We start from the raw sequence: 14,480 nt of genomic DNA, 5'->3' as shown, positions 1-14,480 counted from the left end.
GTACTTACCTGACTCTTGGAAGACCTGGCTTCAATTTGTTTTCTTTTGCCTGCTGCAGGCCTTAGCAGGTTGTGCAAGCTACATATATTGAAATGCCTGTTAATATCTGTTTGCACTAATGTCAGAGATGTGACTGGTTATAAATTAAATACTGGATTAATTTAAAACTTGATCTGTCTTCCATACATACAAAAGCTTAATACTAGACCTCCTAAGAGCTGAGCTTTTATTGAACCATGACCAAAAGTGTAATCCTTTATAATTTTTTCCTTATTGATAACAGGATAACATCAAAAGGAAGCCTCGCTTTGCCTATTAAACTGTAATTCTCTTTTGCCAAACCTGTTTTTCAGGCTATCTAGGCTTCTTCTCCGATTGCCTGCCCTCAGACTGATGAGTGCTACCATCACAGAAGAGTTGTTCTTTGCAGGACTGATTGGAAATGTTCAGATTGACAGCATCATCCCATATATCCTAAGAATGGAGACAGCAGACTACAACTCTCAAATTATTGGTCATTCTGTATAAAGATGGAAAACAAGGATTCTATGCTGTGGTGACGTAAATGTACATCACCATGGTAGTTATGGCATACTGTCTCCAAGAGATGGCAAGAAGCCTTCCCCAGCAACTTTTAAAAATTTAAAGAAGGCTAAAATTCCTCCTTTCCAGTACATTTGGGAAATGCTGCAGAGTGTCTTGAGGGATACAGGATGACTTCCTTTTTTCTTCTAGTTTTCAAGGACTTGTAAATTATCTGGCATTTAATGAAAATCAAAAATTATCCACCGTATTTTTGTAGATAGATGAACCTGGAATTTTGTTTATGAAGTCCAAAACGAATAAGAAAATCCAGCCTGGTGAAGAAGAGTGTTGACTGAATTAAGGTGTCACTACTTAATTTTAGAAAAAAATAAATTAACCTTCTTCTCTGAGTTGTGTTTTCAGTGTTTTGCTATAATTCATTCTCACTGATACAATGGAACATGATGGTCAGAAATCCTAAAAAGGTAAAAATATTTCAATTGAAGTGAGACCTTTGTAATCAACTTCATTTTTCTTTCAGCTACTTTGAAAAGAGCTGAAGTTCTTGTTTTATGAAGTAGTTGGTACCATAAAAAGGGCAGGGAAATTATAGAGAACACGCAGATTTTTTAAAAAATATTCTGTTGATACCTCGATGCAGCGGATCATAGTCCACCTCCATTATTGGCAATAAGATTGATGCTATTCTGGATGTCAAGAGTTTAATATGTTCTAGTGTTGTATATTGGCAGATACTAGCTATTTGTATTATACAGTGGGAAACTGACTAAGAATAAACTATTTTCCAAAATAGTTTATTACTATATCAGATTTCTGTTGTATTTTTCTAACTAAATAAGTTTCTAGTACTGATTGAACCTAGAGTACACGTTGTTCTGTGCCTGGTGGGCATCATTCTTCTATTTATCATGACCTGAGGCCCTATAATGCAGGTTCTTCTATTCTCTCCACCACATTCTCTCTTTCCCTCAAGGTTTGAATAAATCTTTTCACTTCTTGTAATATAATTTCATGCTTCTGATCAGAAGATGAGTTTTCTTAGTAGGGGTAATCTTAAACAATAAAACAGATAAATGAATAAAGGGATTTTTATTTTTATATTCATTTTGTTCATTTACCAGCATTTATTTTTAACTGTTGCAGTTATTATTGCACTTTGGTGTCTTATGGGCTTTTTTAAGGAGTGAAGCTTGCTTTGAAGTTTACTGCTGCTCAGATAAATGTACCAGCTTTAATGAGTTTCAGTTCAAGCCCATAACTTTTTTGTCTAAACAGACACATTTTTCTGGTCAACAGTGTCCACAGATTCTCACATCATTGCCATTCTGATTGTTTTCGGTTTCATACTGTTGAATAGCTTCTGCTGTCTTCAGTTAAATTTTTCTGAGCTATGTTAATGTTGGATAGAAGGCTGGCCAATTTCTTTCCCATTTTGTTACAGTCCAGTAACATCAGTTGACCTACTACTGAAAATTAAACTCTGAAAATTACTATATCATGGGCATTAAAGGTATTTTTAAAAAATTCTCTAGCTTGACAAGTTTTTTGGGGATGTCACCCACAACACACACTTTATTTATTTTCAGCATTCAGTCTTTATGCAATCTAACTAGTTTGCATCTAGTCAAGACTTGTCAACCTATGGTCTTTACCAGCCAATAAAGAATGGCCTCTTTGCCCGTTGAAGGATAAAATTATTTGCAACAGATTTATAACTTTGATTTAAGGAAAAAAATTGATTTTTAGTATAAACCGTTTGAATGGAAAAGTGAATAGTTTTGTACATTTCAATTAAAGATGGGAGCACTGTTCTAAATAATGAACTGAGTAGTTCAAAATAATTTTTTCTTAAAAATATTTATTGTACAGTGTGCTAGATTATGTTTCTTACTGGTACATTTCCTGGTTCAGCTTATAGTTACATTTTGAATAGTTTCAAAAGAACTTCATTGTAATGTCAACTGCATTACAAACCAATCCTGTCCTCTTAGTACATTTGTTCTGTGTCCTCTGTCTTCAGTGTCACTGAAAGTCATTTGTTTGCTCATTCCATCCCCACATCTACATCTTACTGGTAGTTCAGTTTTAATATAAGCATAAGAATGTCGCAGTGATTGTCTTGCTGTTGTATAAAAGCTACTGTAAATGTCTTGAAACCTGACTAAAATTGTAAATTCTATTTTGGCTGTATTTTTTAAAATAAATTGTAACTTTTTATTATAGAATAACAATTGCAATTACCTATCAATTTGTAGTATTTTATATGAATTGATAAATAGACTGTGACAGTGTATTCAATTTCTTATAGGGTGTCTGGGTACACTATTGTAGTGCAATGTAATATTGTCAATAAGAAGACATTGGGACAATGCTAGTAGTTTGGTATTTCTAACTTTGCCATTAACACTTAGTTTCTCTATCACTTAGCTGTTAGCTTATGAGTTTGCATACATAATATATCTGATAATTTATTGTAAAACTTTAAGCAGTATCCTTTGCTTTTAAAGCACTATACATTGATAATTATAGAAACGTGCCATTATGAGTTCTGGTAATGGTTCATGTCACAAATTATAATTTATATTTCAGGATGTTTATTCAATGCCATCAGAACTAAAAGACTGGTGAATCAATTTTGGATAAGAAGTAGGACATTGCTGGATTGGAAGAGTTTTTTGGTTTAAGACTGTATTACAAATTACAGCAGCAATTCTAATTTTGGTCTTGGTTTTATCTCAGTTTTAAGTGTTCAAGGACACAATAGTTCTTGGAGAAATCATTAAAACACTCAAGGTCCCATATTTACCATTGTGGAATTGGCCTCTGGATCCATCTCTTGTTAAAGAATTTAGCTTCTCACTGGTAGCTAAAAAATTAAACGTCTTTTACATTGCAACCAAAAGACAGTCTTCTGAATGTAAACTAATGTGGTGTCCACCAGTGTGTGCTGGTAACCTGAAACAATAGCCCAAGGAAATAAATGGCAATTCGTTCCGAGGAGCGTTAAGTCTGAAATATAGTTATGACAATATAAGTGTCAGAGCTACCTGTTTCGCTGCCCATCATCTTTGCAGAAACATCCAGTTAACGTGTTTATTTCTCATTTGTTGGGAACAGTGGTGGATGTTGGCATTTGAGTGGGTTGCCTGATTGCAAGAGCAGGGAACAAGGAATCTTACCCCAAAAACAAAACTAAAGCTGTGGCTCACTCTGGCCCCAGTGCCCACCTGATCTCAACCCCTGCTGCCAGGTCCTGTTACCCATCCCTGCCTATCTCTATACCTTATCTTTCATCTCTGCTTCCTAATCCATTTTCCCTCTCACAGCTTTGTGCTCACCTAAGAAGGGAAGAAATGAGTCTGTCAAGGAGCTTTAGGGAAAAGTGAGCCTCTGGTGAATCATAGGAAGCTTGTTGGAGTGCAGCTTCTCTCCAGCTTTTTCTCCCCTGACATATTTCCTCCCTCAGCAGAAACTCCACAGTTTCTTCCATGAGATGGTCTGTGTCATACACATCCACTCTCCTTCTGTACCTCCCCTGCTTATTCATACTCCCCCTAACACTTCCCAAAATATTTTCTACATCCTCTCCATCACATGCACCCTGCTTTCTCCATGGGCTCACTCCTGTTTCTCTAATACAATACACACACAGCCCACACCAAGCCATGAATGCCTCTGGACAACTCTCGTCCCCCCTCTGATCTTCCTCATACAGCCCTGCTTCCCCTATCCCCAAGCACTTAAATGCAAAGCCGTAGCTTCAACCTCATATTTGTTAATTTACAAATAACACATCACAGACTTTTTCACTACATGCATGCCCATAAGAAATATATCGTTGTCTGAAGACAGTTACGGTTTTGCGTTTCAATGTAATTGTTAGATATTGGATGTGTGCATTGTGGCGTGATTCTGTGGTGGAATTGAAAAAGAGTCTGTTGTACATCTCTGGAATTTGTTGTTATGCTTGAGTATTCTAATGTTTGGGTAACGTTAAAGTTGAAGATGCTGTGGCTGTTGATACTGGCTTAACTAGCAATTGTTCTGATTTTTAGTGATTGGGTTGTTAGTAAAGGTTGCTCAGATTAACTTCCTAAATTAACTAGGAGTGTGGGGATGGAGTGGGAGATAATACAGCTCATTTCATTTATAGCAGAACACATGAATTGGGTATAGGGATTCTCCTTGTTAAATATTCTGAAGCCTTCAGATAGTTGGAGTTTTGGATAATTGAGAGAGCCAAACTGCCAGGCCCGAAAGCCTATCTTCATACCAGCTTCCATAATTAGAAATTATTTGATTATACCATTAGATTAGCAAGATAATGTGGTTGAGATAATACTTTTTATTGGACTTAATTCTATTGGAGAGAGAGAGAGAAGCTTTCAAGCCAGACAGAGCTCTTCTTCAGTTCTGGAAAAGATACTCTGAGCACCACAGGTAAATGCAGGGTGGAACAGATTGTTTTAGGATTGCCAGATTTCTAATGCCTGAAAACCAGACCCGCTGCCCTGCCTCTTCTCCCAAGGCCCTACCTCCTGCTCTGTCTCTTCCCTCGCTCACTCCTCTTCCTTCCCTCCTCCCCCTGTCATTTTCTGCTCTCCCTTCCTCCTTGCTGGAGCCTTTCCACCTCCCTCCCCCACCGGCTGGGCTCCCTCCAGTCAGCGCCTCCTGCTTGGGAGATGCAGGTATTAAGTGGCCCCAGCTGAGCAGGGGTAGTGCGGGTTTATGACTTGTTGCCTCTCTTTCCTGCAACTGAAGATGGGGGGGCTTATGCCCTCCCCCCGAGTCCCTGGACAGTGCAGAGAGGGGCCACTGCTTTGCCTCTTCCCCCATATCAGCCCAGGAGGCTGTCCTGGCTGGTGGCCACATGCGGCCACGGTGGCTGCATTTGAGAAACGCATCTGTTCCACTCTGCATTTACCTGTGGTGCTCGGAGTATCTTTTCCAGACCTGAAGAAGAGCTCTGTGTGGCTTGAAAGCTTCTCTCTCTCTCTCCAACAGAATTTAGGCTATGTCTACACTGCACTTTTGTCGGTCAGGAGTGTGAAAAAACCCACCCCAACCGACAAAAGTTTTACTGACGAAAAGTGCCGGTGTGGACAGCACTTTATCATCAGGAGGCGCTCTCCCTCCGACAAAGCCCCTCATTGGAGTTGGTTTTATTTTGTCGGCAGAAGACCTCTCTCCTGCTGACAAAGAGCAGGTACACTGCATACCTTACAACAGCACAGTTGTCCCACTGAAAGTTGTGCAGTGTAGACATAGCCTTAGTATAATACAAAATATTTCCCCACCCATCTTGTCTCTTTAATATCCTGGGACAAACATGGCAACAATTACACTGCATACAACATATTATTAGATTGGCAGGCAAACCCAAAACTGCTAACTCTGCAGCTTCTATTGCGAAAAGGTTAGATGCTCCACAGGACTGAAGCTCATTCCCTGTGGAGCTGCTTAGAAATTGTGCCCTGCTAAACTGCACAAGAGCTCTGAGATCTAACCATGAAAAACAGTGAAGCTGTGTGTCTCATGTTGTGGCTAGTGGAGTTCTCGTATTGGAAAGTGAGGGCAATGGGGCAGAGTTCTGTTTTGAATTGAAACCTTAAGAATTTCCAGACTACCTGACATATGATTTTAGAGCTATCAGTGAAGTATTAATTCTAATTTTTCAAATGTTTATTTTTAACATCCGATCCAAAGTTTGACTTTCAAACAATTGTTTGTTTAACTACAACATTCCAATTATGTTTCAAATTAATGACTGTATTAAACAACTATCTAAATGCAGTTTTTGGCATGGAAATAGATTTATGTTTAATGATGCCTACATATAAAGGGATTGTGTGGCTTTAATTCATGTTTGTAAAAGTACATTGAGATCTTTGGATTAAAGCTACTGTAATTTCAAAGTGTTACTTGTAGAGTTCTTTGAGTTCCTATCTCCCACAGGTGAACCCTTCTTTTAGATCTAATGTGCCAGCACATTTGTATAAAATAAATTTGGAAATACACCGCTACCTCAATATAATGCCACACGATATAACACGAATTTGGATATAACGCAGTAAAGCAGTACTCCAGGGGAGTGGACTCCAGTGGATCAAAGCAAGTTAAATATAACACGGTTTCACCTATAACACGGTAAGATTTTTTGGCTCCCAAGGACAGCGTTATATCGAGGTAGAGCTGTATAATCAAAAGTGATCTGTTTTAATTTAAATTTGCATGTACATTTGTTTAACCAGTGCAACAAGTAAAAGATGCACAGTATATTTCTTTCATGTACTGGCCTCTTCCACCCTATTATTTTTGAGTGTTATTTGCTGAAATTGTTTCTAACCACCATAGCAGCAAGGGGCAAAGTGCTGTGTCTGCTAGCATCTGTGATGAGTTTAAAAACAATCCTGTCAGTTCCATTGTTAAACATTTATATAGAAATAAAGGGGTCACTTGTAAATATTTCTACAGTGACAACTGATTCTACCTCTCAGAAGCCTCAGATACAGGTTTATGAATAACACAGGGTTTGGGAAGACTTTGTCTTTCCAGAAATTTTTTTTTAGGTTTTTCCATTTTTTTTTTACCTTCTGTGTCACTCAAATACTTACATGAACATATTTGAAAGTTGTTTTTTTTTAGATACTAGAAACATTAGACTTTAATTTCAATCTTTGAATGAATCCACTTCACTTTTTAAAACACAGACAAATGACAAGAACATCAAGGTTCTTCTTGTGTCTGTTGGGAAACCATGTGAAAACTGCAGAACTGTCTTAAAACCCTAGAGATAAAGTAGAATGGGTGGAGTCATTTGTTTGGAGAAATGGCCAAGGTTAATGAGTGGAATTAACTGTCATAGGATATTGAAGAGTGAAATGAGGAGAGTTGTGATGTTTATAAGGGACTTGGTTTGCTAGATTTATGAACGTTCAAGAGGGTGGGCAGGACATGTGATAAAGTTTTATTTTTCAGTCTTCAGTGTGTTTGAAGATAGTTCCTGTGGCACCTTATAGACTAACAGACGTTTTGCAGCATGAGCTTTCATGGGTGAATACCCACTTCTTCTGATGCAAGCATCCGAAGAAGTGGGTATTCACCCATGAAAGCTCATGCTGCAAAACGTCTGTTAGTCTATAAGGTGCCACAGGATTCTTTGCTGCTTCTACAGAACCAGACTAACACGGCTACCCCTCTGATACTTGAAGATAGTTGTTTCTCAGTCTAGCCAGTAAATATTAAAGCTACTGATTAATACTGCAAAAGAGACTTTAGTGATTGCCAGATATTACAGTGAGAATTTATCTGATTTAATGTGCCTAAAGTTAGTGGTAGGAAGTAAATAATAGAATGTGCAGAAATAATAGCCCAAACAGATAATGCTAAAGTCACAGTCTCTAGAAATTTGATTTTGTATCCCAAATCTGGTTGTGAAGGAGGTTGTGTCACAGTTTGTTGTATCAAAATCGTGGAGAACTGAAAACATAAAATTACAGAAGGTAGAACACTCCAGAATGTTAATTTTAACAAGACCAATTGTTAAGTTTACAGTTAACTGAGCATACTTTTAATACATTCAGATTGTTTGATGAATGCTTCATAGGAGGCTTAAATCTAAAAATGCAAATAATTTCATATAAGTGTATTAGTGTCTATGGGAACAAACAAGAATATAGGTCTCTAATTAGTGGAGTGGGCTCTTCAGTGCTGTGTTCATTTTTCAGAATTGGAAGCGTAAATTTTGACAATATTTCATCTTTTTGTTTCAGGAATCACTATGCTTATAAACTAAGGCTTTGTCTACACTAGCACTTTTGTTGGCAAAACTTTTGTCGATCAGGGGTATGAAAAAAAACACACCCGACTGACATAAGTTTCACCAACAAGAGGGCCAGTGTGGACAGTGCTATGTCCAGCAGGAGACACTCTCCCACTAACATAACTACCACCGCTTGTTGGGGGCTGGTTTAATTATGCTATCTCCCGCCAGCATAGAGCAGCTACACAGGAGAGCTTACAGTCGTGCAGCTGTAGAGGTACAACTGTGCCACTGTAAGTTCCATAGTGTAGACATAGATCTTGGATCTGCTGGCACGGTGGGGAGAGGAGGCTGTGCAGAACTTTGATACCTATGATCAAATTTCTGATGGCTTGTTGGATAAGGGATATGAATGGGACACACAGCAGTGTCATGTGAAAATAAAGGAGCTGAGGCAGGTGTACTGGAAGGCAAGGCAGGCAAACCATTGTTCTGGTGCTGCGCCAAAGACCTGCTGCTTCTATAAGGAATTGAACACCATCCTTGGCAGAAACATCCCCCTCCACTGCCAAGAGCCCCATGGATGCTTCTACAGGACTGGAGGTGGTGGACAGTGGACTCAACCCCAAGGACAAAGTTGTGGATGAGGAGGTCAAGTTGGAGGATGATGTGGAGCACATGGCAGAGTTGTCTGGTGGTGCAGCGAGTCAGGACCTTTTTTCCAGTCCGGAGGGATCTAGCCAGTCCCAGCAGTCTGTCTCTGGCGCACATGATGCAGGAGAGGAGAGCTCTGGTAAGTGATCTTTTTGAGTTGATGCTGCTTCGTTACATGAGGTAGAGCTGTCCTTTGCTTTGTATATTCTAGAAGTGGGTGAAGGAATAAAAATGTACAAAACTAGCTGTGTTTGAGTGTGCTCCACATTCCCCTGTACAGCTAAGCAGTGGCGTGGAACAGTGTGTTAATGCACACCAAGATTTAATGGGAATCCTCCAGATAGATCTCTAGGAAACTTTCCTGGAGGTATTCGCCAATTCTCTGCTGAAGTTTCCTTTTGTAGAGCTGCTTTGTTCCTTCCCCCATTGTAGGAAACTTCTTCGAGTGCTTGCTCATATCGATTCCAACTAGGTGTGTGCGCGCCGCGTGCACGCTCGTCAGAAGATTTTCCACGGTGAGGAAGCTGATCGCAATGACAGTCTGCGCTGCCTCAACCCCTGGCACCGCCGTACGGGTCATACAGTCGGTCGGCAAACCTACCTTGATCAGACCACCATCTGTCGGCACCGCAGGGCGGCACTGTTCACTATCGCGGTCCCGCAGACGTTCTCGGTCCCGTCACCGGTCCCGGTCCCGACGCCACTCGCAGTCCCAGCACCATTCTCCTTCTCGGTACCGGTCGCACTTGCGGCACTGATCAGCGTCCCGTTCGCCGGCCCGGTACTCTCGGCACCGATCCAGCTCCCGGCACCACTGCAGACACTGTGACTCTCGCAGCCGCTCCTGTCGTCGAGCCTTGAGATCTCGGTCGACCTCCCAGCACTGTTCTGGTCGCAGGTCCCGATCTCATTCCCGGTGCCGGTATGGCTCCTGGTACCGATCCCCGGTGCCGAGTAGAGTGAGATTGGTCAGAGAGGGAGACTCTGCCCAGGGCTTTTCAGCCCCTACATGGCCATCTCGACACACATCGGTGTCGTCTCATGCGGACAGTTCCTATGCTCAGGACCGTGATTCCGATGTGCCCACCAGAGTCTTCCAGGAGACCCAGGCCCAAGACCAAGGCTCTCATCAGTGGTCATTCTGGACACCTTGGGCATACCACCAGGCCCAAGGTGTACCAGTAGTTCCGTCTCGCTCTGTCCCATCAGAGCACCGAGTGCCAGAGGCTACTGTTAGCCGTCCCCCTCCGACCGGTACGGAGGAAGCTCCAGTTCAGCCACCAGACTCCCAGATCCACCTGGAGCAGGAGGCCGTCCAAGAACAAGAGCCTACACAGGACCCGCTTGTCCCCGGTCTTTCCTCTTCCTCCTCTCCAGATGAGGCGGTGGCAGGAACATCCTCCTCGGGCCCTCCTCCAATCGACCTGAGGGCCCATCAGGACCTCCTGAGATGGGTGTCATTCAATATGAGCCTCCAGGTGGAGGAAGTCCCGGAGATAGAGGACCCGGTAGTAGATATCCTGTCGGCTGACGCACCCACAAGAGTGGCTTTACCGTTTATCCGGACAATCCAGGCCAATGCTGATACCATCTGGCAGTCTCCAGCCTCTATCCCGCCCGCTGCCAGGGGAGCTGAGCGCAAGTACATGGTGCCCTCTAAGGGGTACGAGTACTTGTATGTGCATCCTCGTCCCTGCTCCCACGTAGTGCAGTCTGTCAATGAGAGGGAACGCCATGGCCAGCAAGCGCTGGCTCCAAAATCAAAGGAGGCTAGGTGTATGGACTTACTGGGCCATAAGGTGTACTTGGCAGGGGCCCTACAACTCTGGGTGGCAAACCAACAAGCCCTGCTTAGTCGCCACAATTATAACACCTGGGGGGCAGTGGGCAAATTTACGGAGTTAGTCCATCAAGACTCCCGTCAAGAGTTTGCCACCCTCTTGGAGGAGGGAAAGAAAGTGGCGAGAACTTCCCTCCAGGCATCGTTGGATGCAGCCGACTCCGCAGCCAGGACTCTGGCCTCGGGTGTTGCCATGAGACGCATTTCATGGCTTCAGGTGTCAGGCCTCCTGCCAGAACTACAGCATACCATACAGGACTTGCCCTTTGACGGTAGAGGCCTGTTTTCTGAAAAGACTGACCCTAAGCTACAAAGCCTAAAGGACAACATGGTCATTATGCGCTCTCTCGGCATGCACACGCCGGTGACTCAGCGCAGGCCTTTCCGTCCCCAGCCTCATCGCCCCTACCCTGCGCCTAGACAAAGACAGGACTTTGGCAGAAGGCGTGGCCGAGGCGGTCGTAGGCAACAGTCAGGATCCCAAGGGGGCCAAAATCAGGGTCCCGCCAAACCACCAGCGGGGCCAAAGCCAAACTTTTGAAGGCACACCCGAGGACGGCGTACCAGTTATTACCCAGGATCCATTCCCTCCCTTTTACAACCGCCTCTCCTTTTTCCTCCCTGCGTGGTCCCATCTAACCTCGGATCATTGGGTCCTACGCATAGTGGAACTTGGGTACCACCTCCAGTTTATTTCGCCTCCCACCCTCCATCCTCATCCCTCTTCAGGGACCCCTCTCACGAGCAATTCCTCTTGCAAAAGGTGCGGACGCTCCTCCCCATCGGAGCTATAGAGGAGGTACCAAAAGACGAAAGGGGCAAGGGGTTCTACTCCCGCTATTTCCTAATCCCCAAGGCGAAGGGAGGTCTCAGACCTATTCTAGACCTGCGAGAACTCAACAAGTTCATGATAAAGCTGAAGTTCCGCATGGTATCCCTGGGGACCATCATCCCATCCTTGGATCCCGGAAACTGGTATGCCGCTCTCGGTATGAAGGACGCGTATTTTCACGTCGCCATTTATCCTCCACACAGAAGGTACCTCCGGTTTGTGGCCAACCGTCAACATTTCCAGTTTACGGTCCTTCCGTTTGGCCTCTCTACAGCCCCAAGAGTTTTCACAAAGTGCATGGCTGTAGTCACCGCCTCCCTCCGCTGCCGTCGGATACACATTTTTCCGTATCTAGACGATTGGCTCATTCGACGGACCTCCGAGGCCCAAGTCACCCGTCATGTGGGCATCGTCAAGGACCTATTCCTGCGTCTAGGCCTGATGATCAATATAGAGAAATCCACTCTGATTCCCACACAGAGAATAGAATTCATTGGGGCCATCTCCAATCTCACCAGAGCCTGCTTACCTCAGCCTTGGTTTCAGGCGATGGTAACAATTATACAAGGTCTACAGAACTTCCCGACAACTTCAGCTCGCACTTGCCTCGGTCTCCTGGGTCACATGGCTGCCTGCACGTTCGTGACCAAACATGCCAGGCTACACCTCCGTCCCCTCCAATCGTGGCTCACCTCGGTATACCACCCAAGCAGAGACAGCATAGACATGATGGTCACGATCCCCCCGAGCATCCTAGGCTTCCTCAACTGGTGGTCAACGCCCTTCCTGGTGTGTGCAGGGATGCTGTTCCATCTGCCTCACCCCTCAGTGTCCCTGATGACGGACGCCTCATCTCTTGGCTGGGGTGCTGACCTTGGTCAGTTTCGTACTCAAGGCCTTTGGTCAGCTCAAGAGCTGGCCTTGCACATCAATGTCCGAGAGCTGAGAGCAGTCCGCCTTGCGTGCCAGGCATTTCAGCAGCACATACAAGGCCATGGTGTCTGTGTTCACAGACAACACAACGGCCATGTATTACATAAACAAGCAGGGAGGAGCACGGTCCTCCCCTCTTTGTCAGGAAGCCATCCAGCTCTGGGACTTCTGCATAGCCCAATCGATAGACCTGGTAGCGTCCTTTCTCCCAGGTGTTTGGAACACTCTGGCGGATCGCCTCAGCAGATCCTTCCTGTCTCACGAGTGGTCGATTCGTCCGGACGTTATCCATTCTGTTTTCCGGAAGTGGGGCTTTCCTCACATAGACCTCTTCGCTTCTCGCGAGAACAGGAAGTGCCAGACATTCTGCTCATTCCAAGGCCTCTCCCCGGGCTCAATCTCAGACGCTTTTCTGATGCCATGGATGAGCCATCCGCTGTACGCTTTTCCACCATTCCCGCTGGTTCACAGGGTCCTGCTAAAACTCCGCAGGGACAGAGCGCACCTGATCATGATCTCTCCAGCGTGGCCCAGGCAGCACTGGTACACCATGTTGCTAGACCTGTCGATAGCCAACCCGATTCCCCTGCCTCTTCGCCCAAACCTCATAACGCAGGATCACGGCAGACTTCACCACCTAGACCTGCAATCCCTGCACCTCCCAGCATGGCTGCTGTGTGATTAAACCGATCCGAGTTATGTTGCTCTGCCTCGGTACAAGTGCTCCTGGGTAGTAGGAAACCTTCCACTCGGTTAACATATCTGGCCAACTGAAAGCGTTTCTCCTGTTGGTGCGAAACGCACAATGTTACTCCCACCAAGGTCCCGATCCATTCCATCTTGGACTACCTCTGGTCTCTCAAACAGCAGGGCCTGGCGATATCATCATTGAGGGTGCACTTGGCAGCCATCTCTACCTTCCACCCAGGAGAGAGCGGCCGCTCTGTATTCTCGCACCGTATGGTTTCTAGGTTCCTCAAGGGCTTGGAGCGCTTATACCCCCAAGCTCGCCGCCCTGCCTCAACCTGGGACCTCAACCTGGTTCTAACCAGACTTATGACTGCCCCATTCGAGCCGCTGGCAACCTGCTCGCTACTATACCTGTCCTGGAAGACAGCTTTCCTCGTAGCCATTACATTGGCCAGATGAGTCTCCGAGCTTTGGGCTCTCACGGTGGACCCACCATATACTGTTTCACAAGGACAAGGTGCAGTTGCGGCCAAATCCGGCCTTCCTCCCTCAGGTGGTATCGGCCTTCCATATCAACCAGGATATCTTCCTTCCGGTCTTCTTTCCGAAGCCACACTCATCGCGAAGGGTGCAGCAATTGCACTCCCTAGACATCCGTAGGGCACTCGCATTTTATAACGAGCGGACAAAGCCCTTTCGTAAAACGCCCCAACTCTTCGTCGCAGTGGCAGACCGAATGAAGGGCCTACCTGTCTCCTCCCAGAGGATTTCATCTTGGGTGACGTCGTGCATCCGTACCTGCTATGACTTGGCCCATGTTCCATCGAGCCACCTCACTGCACATTCCACCAGGGCTCAGGCTTCTTCTGCTGCCTTCCTGGCTCAAGTACCCATCCAGGAGATCTGTCGTGCAGCTACCTGGTCCTCAGTCCACACCTTTGCCTCACATTATGCACTGGTCCAACAGTCCAGAGATGATGCAGCCTTTGGCTCAGCAGTTTTGCATTCTGCAACATCTCACTCCGACCCCACCGCCTAGGTAAGGCTTGGGAATCACCTAATTGGAATCAATATGAGCAAGCACTCGAAGAAGAAAAGACGATTACTCACCTTTGTAACTGTTGTTCTTCGAGATGTGTTACTCATATCCATTCCAAACCCGCCCTCCTTCCCCTCTTTCAGAGTAGCCGGCAAGAAGGTCGGCAGGGGTATATATTTGGCAC

The 14,480-nt window shown here is 44.8% G+C and overlaps 1 protein-coding gene across 8 annotated transcripts in view; it reads left to right on the top strand.

The window, feature by feature from the left end:
- Window positions 1-2,774, top strand: part of NR2C1 (nuclear receptor subfamily 2 group C member 1) — an 87,148-nt gene extending 84,374 nt beyond the window's left edge. For all 8 annotated transcript variants that reach the window (XM_044981181.1, XM_044981174.1, XM_044981148.1 and 5 more), the window contains one exon: window positions 354-2,774. In XM_044981181.1, coding sequence (XP_044837116.1) covers window positions 354-528 — 175 coding nt within the window. In that variant the 3' untranslated portion in view covers window positions 529-2,774. The remainder of the gene's footprint in view (window positions 1-353) is intronic.
- Window positions 2,775-14,480: the final 11,706 nt, after the last annotated feature.

The sequence above is a fragment of the Mauremys mutica genome, chromosome 1 (genome assembly GCF_020497125.1).
Source record: "Mauremys mutica isolate MM-2020 ecotype Southern chromosome 1, ASM2049712v1, whole genome shotgun sequence".
Classification (NCBI taxonomy): domain Eukaryota; kingdom Metazoa; phylum Chordata; order Testudines; family Geoemydidae; genus Mauremys; species Mauremys mutica.
This window is presented reverse-complemented; position numbering and strand designations above follow the sequence as displayed.